This window comes from Poecilia latipinna, unplaced genomic scaffold (genome assembly GCF_001443285.1).
Source record: "Poecilia latipinna isolate Pla-1442-1.1 unplaced genomic scaffold, P_latipinna-1.0 Scaffold2543, whole genome shotgun sequence".
Lineage (NCBI taxonomy): Eukaryota > Metazoa > Chordata > Actinopteri > Cyprinodontiformes > Poeciliidae > Poecilia > Poecilia latipinna.
In genome coordinates, this window is record NW_015115159.1 from 86,986 (window position 1) to 94,033 (window position 7,048).

The following is a 7,048-nucleotide window of genomic DNA, read 5'->3' on the forward strand; positions in this document are numbered from 1 at the left end:
AAGTGAATATTGATTTCTGCAAAAATAATTACAATTCAATAATGGTTAATAAAAAATAATTGATTGCATAAATATTCATTCCCTTTGGTGTTTCTAGTTTCTGGATCTTGGATCACTTGAGTCCAGTGAGTCTGTAAAATAACTCGTCTGTCTGGAAGGTCCATTCACCGGTTCATCAGTATTCCTGGCTACTGGATGAATATTAAAGAACGACCAAGCAGAGAAAATCTTATTGAGAAGCTTCAGCCGTTTTGTTAGGAAAAATGGGGGAAAATGCAGCGTCCAGATGTCTAAACTTTTCCACACAAACTTTCTGATTCCAAACAAATGTGCATCTAAAAATTGAGTCAAATGGGGTGAATATTTATTCAACCACTTATTTTATGCTGCATGTTTGTATTTGTCATTCTTTTGTAGAAATCTGTCTTCACTTTGACATCAAAGGCTTTTCTTTTTTAAATTTCTGTTAAAAAGGCTCAATTTTGTTGCTTAAGGTTGATTTGTTAAAACAATAAAAAGGGTAAAACATCCAAAGGGGTGAATACTTTTATACATGCTTTATATGCTTCTGCATAAAACATGAAAATGATTTACAAGATTTCAGATAAAACACACGACTAATCTAACAGCCACAGAGGAAAAGAATAAACGATAACACAAACTCAGACTTTATTATTTTTAAGGTTTTTGAGCTTGTTCGGTCTTCTTGTGTCTTTATGTTAAAACATTTGCCATAGGTCAAAGGTCAACCACCCCATCACATTTACAAAATCCAATGAAATATGGTGTTAATCAACTGTGCTATGTTTGTGTAGCAAAATATGTGCTTGTGCTGCTCTCATTTTAAAGATATTAAATGTTTTAACAGGTAATCAAAGGTCAACCAACCTCACATTTACGAAGTCAAGCCAATTTGGTGTCAATCAACTGTGCTACAAATATTTTAGCAGCACAGCATGACTAATATATATAAATTTTGTAAATAAGACTTCATTCTTACAAGATACCAACAACACTGATTTTTAAAAGACAGAATTTACAAACCTTTTCGGATGTCTTGTTTATTCCCCCATCAGTTGTACTACACACTAGAGTCCAACAGGTGGCGGTGTTGCGTCCATCTGCAGGCTGGAAGCGAAGAAGAAGAGAAGAGGTGGGGGAGATCGATTAAAAAGTTTGTGCTTTTTTTGCTCTTTATTGAGTTTGTCTTGATATTTTATCTCATTAAAAGCAATCACAACCGTTTCAGTCGACTGTTAACAGCGGTTTCTCTCCGTTTAAAGAGCAACAACAGCCGCAGGGAGAATGGTTAGCATCGGAGCTAAGTGAGAAGCTAACCCCAGGACACAAGAAGCAACCGCTTCCCCTTTAGAGAAAAGGATAAAGATGAGTTCACACCGACAACACTGAACGTTCATTGGGAACTGGGTTGCATTTTCTGTCACCAAAGAGTACAAGACAACCGGGTAAGAGAACCATTTTTAACGAATTGTGTCAGCAATTATAAGCTAACTGTATGCCTTAGATGCGGCAACACGTCAGCGCGTCCGCCATATTGGGAGAGGAAACATCGGTCACCTAAGCTTTAAAATGAGTAAGTGAACAGATGGTTTAGCTGTTAAAGCGTTTAAATGAGATAAGGCTGGAGTTCAACACATCTTCCACATCAAAATGAGTCAGTTGAGGTGGTTATGCATACACATAAATACAGATTGTGAAAGAACGACAGTGTTGATTCACTGTAAATGAGTTCACTGTAATTGTTCACTGTGATTCTCGGTGAACAATTCAAATATTTGACCATAATGTATTATTCCAACTGGAGAGTTGGGTTTGACTCTCTGGAACATTACCTTACTGGTTTGCGTCTTGCCTAAGGAAAATGGAGTTTTTGTATCAGTAGGTAATTAGCGGACTCCTTCTCTTTAATATCTACATGCTCCCAATAGCTCAGGTTATAACAAGTAAAGAGATTAGCTACCATAACTATGCAGATGATAGTTATGGTATCATCTGATATGCAGATGATACCATAACTTTCTAACTATATTAGTTATGGTAGCTAATCTAGTAATGGGATCATCTGCATGCCTGATGGTATCTTAATGACTCTGATGGGTTCGGAGTCATTACAGTGACTCAGAACCCATCCAACCACTGAACAGATGATTAGAACAAATCAATGCATCTATGTGCCAGAATTTTCTCCAATTGAACAGAAAAAAAGTTATATTTGGACTTTAACAGTCAGCACACAGTTTCAGTTATCACAGCTAGAAACTAGCAGTCAGGTTAGAAATTTGGGTGTAGTGATGAACTCTGACCTGAACCTTCAGAGCCACATAAAGACAATTCTAAACTCCTTCCACTCCTACAGGGAGCTTTATTCTCTGAGCTGCCTGTAGCTCAGAGAATAGACTTTAAAATACTGTTGTTAGTCTATAAATCGCTGAACAGCTCAGCACCACAATACATTAAAGATCTGCTGCTGTTGGGTCAACTATCCAGAACCAGACAAACAAATGTAAAGAAAACTGCTGAAACAACTGAGTTCCTTTAAATCAAGGCCTTTGGATCCTCTCCCCAGTGACCTTTGCCCCTACAGATTACTTTGACAAGATCCTGTTTATATGTTGTTAATCTAATGGTAAAAATGTATTTTTTCTTTTCTTTCTGTCAGGGCGTCGTCTTCATCATGTCGGTGTTTACCTGGGAGGTTGTTGATGATCAGTTTCTCATTAACAAGGAAGGAAACTTCAACCCTGACAAGAAGAAACCAAACGACCCAGAGAGGAAAGAACGAGAACGACCAGAACCAAAGCTGATGACGGAGATAAAAGAGGAAGAAGACCAACAGGTAGAACTGTTTGATGATGCAGACCAGGTTGTTGTGAAGCAGGAGGCTGACTCCTTCACGGTGAATCCTCCTCTGGAGAACACCGAACCAGATGAGGAACATCAGCCAGTCAAGGAAGAACAGGTTGAACTGAGCATCTCTAACAAGGTGGTGAAGCAGGAGGCAGAAGCCTTAATGGTTCCTCCTACTGAGGTTCTCCTCCACAGAGAACCAGAACTTCAGATGATCCAGGCGAAGGAGGAACTGGGATCTGAAGAGGTTAAAGAGGAACAGGAGGATCTTTCCAGTAATCCTGATGAAGACCAGCATCTACTGAAGCAGGAAATCAACGAAGACCAGAACCAAATCCTCTCTACAAACTCAACTGATGACGACAATCGGCAAGAAAGTGACCACAGTGAGACGCTGCATATTTGCAAAGTGTGCAAGAAATCCTTTGAAAGTAGCAGTCATTTGGCCGATCACACAAGAAGTCACTCTGGTGAAAAACCCTTCCAGTGTCTGTCCTGTGGAAAAGCTTTCACCAAACAAAACAACTTGGCCGTCCACATTAGAACCCACACAGGCGAGAAGCCGTTCTCCTGCCCCACTTGTGGAAAAGGTTTTACCCAGAAAGGTAACTTGAGCGTTCACATGGCAACGCACACGGGCGAGAAGCCGTTCTCCTGCCCGACTTGTGGAAAAGGTTTCACTCAGAAAAGTAACCTCCACATTCACATGAGAACCCACTCGGGCGAGAAGATGTTCCCGTGCGAGATGTGCAGCAAATCCTTCAGCTTCGGTTGCCAGTTGGCTACTCATATGAGAACGCATACAGGCGAGAAACCGTTCCTCTGTGTGGCGTGTGGAAAACGCTTCTCACAGCAAAACTACTTGACTGTCCACATGAAAATCCACACAGGTGAGAGGCCTTTCTCCTGTCCCACTTGTGGAAAGAGTTTTATCAAGGAGTGGAACTTGACCGTTCACATACGATGCCACACAGGCGAGAAGCCGTATCCTTGTGAAGTTTGTGGTAAATCCTTCATCAATAAAAGTCATCTGACCAACCACATGAGGACTCATACATGTGAGAAGCCTTTCTCCTGCCTGACTTGTGGAAAGAGTTTCACCAAACAGGGTAACCTGACCGATCACATAAGAAGCCACACAGGTGAGAAGCCATATCCGTGCAAAGTGTGCGGCAAGTCGTTTGTCAACAAAAGCCATTTGACCAACCACTTGAGGACTCACACCGGGGAGAAGCCGTACGACTGCAAGCTGTGCGGCAAATCTTTCACAGACTGCAGCAGCATAGCGCAGCACATGAAAACACACACAGGGGAGAAGCCGTATCCTTGTGATGTTTGTGGTAAATCCTTCCGCAACAGCAATCACCTGGCTTGTCACATGAGAACCCACACAGGGGAGAAGCCTTTTTCATGTCCGATCTGCAGAAAAAGCTTTACCCAGAAAGGGAACTTGAGTATTCATGTGAAAACTCACACAGGCGAGAACACACAAGCGTGAGAAGGAGCATTCTGCTATTTAAATCCTTCTGTTCAACATGTGTATAGTACAACTATTGTTATCTTAGCCTTCTGAGAAAAATATTTAAGTCTAAAGCTGTTTTCATACCTGATGGTCCGGTAGACTCGGTTCTGTTCAAGTAGCGATGTCTGGAAACCAAGTTGGTGTTTCTGAAGAGCCATGAAAATAAATCTGTCATTCAACTTGTTCTTTTTTAAATATCACCAGTTTACTTCTCTGGCATCAGACTGTCACTGATTTATTTATTGTCATGAGCTGCTTGTTGTTACCGACGGTATCAGAAAACTTAATAAGCACTTAGAAAAACTGGTTACATTTCAAAATAAGAGCATCAACACAAATCACACTGAATAACTAGTGAATTTTATGAGATGTTTCTAAATATTTCCACCTTATCATTACAGTAAAAAACTAAATCCATTTTGGTTACTGAAATACTTTGAACCCGACATAAGCAGTTAAAAACAAATAATAAAGAAATAGAATTAAAATTCATATTATTACTAAACTGGTCCTGAGACAGAGGAAGGCATCCTTCACCTTTTATTCTTATAATATGTATATAGTATTTATGTTGTCACTTTTTCCAACTATATGTGCTGTAAACAAATTGATTAATTAAATTCTCCTGAAATGTATTGTTGGATTATTTAGTGATTTATTGAATCTTATTTTGAACCAGTTTATTTTTCCTGCATCTGTCAGACTGAAGAAACAAACCCAAATGTTTAGATATCTTTTAAATTTATACTAATTAAATAAAGTTACTAACAATTTAGATTTGATTTATTTCTAGCATTTCAGAAAGTCGTCCATAAACATACCAATTCAATAAAGTAGAATTTAAAAAAGTAGATTTGTTTCAGTTACCCCGGTTACACGCAGGCTGATTGGTTTCAAGCCTTTATTTCTGTTAATTATAATTTTCTTCTTCCAGAGGCAGAAGATACATTTTAGATCTGATTTAAAATATTAAAGCAGATCAATTAAACACATTTAAATGCAGATTGTGAGGGAAAAGCACAGATACTGTGACCTGGGTGAATAAATGTACATCCAAACAAACATGTTAGATTTCCTCTGATGCTTCAAACATTTTTGATTAAATCAACCAAACGTTGCCCCGTCTGGATTCCACCACTAGATGGCGACACATTGTTCCTAAGCTGAACCTGGAATATAATCATGTCGGGTTTCAACCCGGATGGAAAATATTCAGTTATTTATAGGAATATTATTATTCAAACTGCTGATTCAAATGAACAGTTAAAAATCAGAACAGCAGCTTCTCACTCTGCTTCAGGTGAATTTAATCATCAGTTGCTACAGAATTATCTGTTTTTAATTGGCTTATAAATATCATCAGGCTGATCCTGAGATGTTGGACACATTTATGTTTCCAGAAACTGAAAACTGAGACGAGGACGAAGCAGAACTAAAACACTGAGGACAAAATGTGACATATCGGCTTCTAATTGAGAAGAAATCTGGGAATACATGGAGAAACGTTACATTAATGCAGAAATGAATAAAGCAGACGCCAGTAGAAAAAAAGTCCCTTTTTTGATGTAGAAGCACCAGCAGCTTTCAAAAGGCTAATGGACATGTAGCAACTGCTAGCCTGTTATCCTGTGAACAAAAACAGAGGCGATCAGCTAATTACTGACTAAATATTCAACCTAAATGTCTGATGATAAATAGATGCTTGAAATAAAATCACGTCTTCAGCTCCAGACTGATATTACTGAAACAGCTTGACCCGTTTTAGGAGCTTTAGGAGAAAATTCACATGGGGAGCTGCTGCCGTTTACTGAATCAATTTAACCTCAATTAGAGGATTTTGTTTTATCAAACAGTAGAAGTCACATATTTTACAGTTCACTGAAACTGATGCAGCTGTTTAAACACTGACCTCCTGAGATCCATGAAGTTTACAGATTAACCACATGGTGATGAAGAGGAGGAGCAGGAGGAAGCAGGACACAGAAATGTGAAAACCAACGTTTGTCTCTGGGTGTAAAAGGAGGCAGAGTTTTATTCTCCAACAACAGGATTCCACTTTAAAGGGGCAGTGCCATGTAAAATCAACTTTTATCTGCTTTCTATCATGTTATAATGTTATTCTCTACCTATACCTGGAGTGCTGCTTTGATCGCCATGGCAACCATTCAGCCTGGGTGGACCTAGCTCCTAGTTTAATCAAACCCCAGTTCTTATCTAAAAACATCAGACCTTCATCTGAAGCTCTTCCATAACAGCAACTAAAAACTGTCACTGTTTGTGTTTTAATTGGTGTTTGACTGATCGGGTCTGACCCTGTTAGCAGAATGTTAGCTGCTCTGTTTCAGTGCTTTAGTGAATTGTGTGAATGGACTGATACTCACTGATGGGTTCGGGTCGAGGACAGTCTGGAGCAGAAACACCAGAAACAGATTCAGGTCAGCATGTTCTGACCCGTCCAGCAGCAGAAACGTTCAGACATAAAATGCTTTTACCGGTTCTGTTGAAGAGGATTTGGAAACCTGGACCTTTGACCTCCAGCTCCTCGCTGCCTGTGAGGTTCCATAAAACCAGGAGGACGGTCTCTGGTCTGGCCGAGTCGCTGAGGCACACGGAGCATTTAGAGGAGAAGATGGAGGAGAAGTCACAGGGAGCCAGCTC

At 39.7% G+C, this 7,048-nt stretch overlaps 1 protein-coding gene across 4 annotated transcripts; it reads left to right on the top strand.

The window, feature by feature from the left end:
* The first annotated feature begins 1,065 nt into the window (after nt 1-1,065).
* On the top strand, nt 1,066-5,025 carry LOC106938252 (gastrula zinc finger protein XlCGF57.1-like). 4 transcript variants are annotated; one of them, XM_015020169.1, is made up of 4 exons: nt 1,066-1,174; nt 1,284-1,466; nt 1,526-1,594; nt 2,681-5,025. In XM_015020169.1, exon 4 carries the CDS (start codon nt 2,696-2,698, stop codon nt 4,364-4,366), a length of 1,671 nt encoding a protein of 556 aa, XP_014875655.1. In that variant the 5' UTR covers nt 1,066-1,174; nt 1,284-1,466; nt 1,526-1,594; nt 2,681-2,695; the 3' UTR covers nt 4,367-5,025. The 4 variants fall into 4 exon arrangements, with proteins under 4 accessions (XP_014875655.1, XP_014875654.1, XP_014875656.1 ...); XM_015020168.1 differs by lacking the exon at nt 1,526-1,594; XM_015020170.1 differs by lacking the exon at nt 1,526-1,594 and having other exon boundaries at nt 1,284-1,386.
* Nucleotides 5,026-7,048: the final 2,023 nt, after the last annotated feature.

What these genes read in the sequence shown, in the direction of transcription:
- LOC106938252 (XM_015020169.1), top strand. Translation starts at nt 2,696, where the DNA reads ATGTCGGTGTTTACCTGGGAGGTTGTTGATGATCAGTTTCTCATTAAC.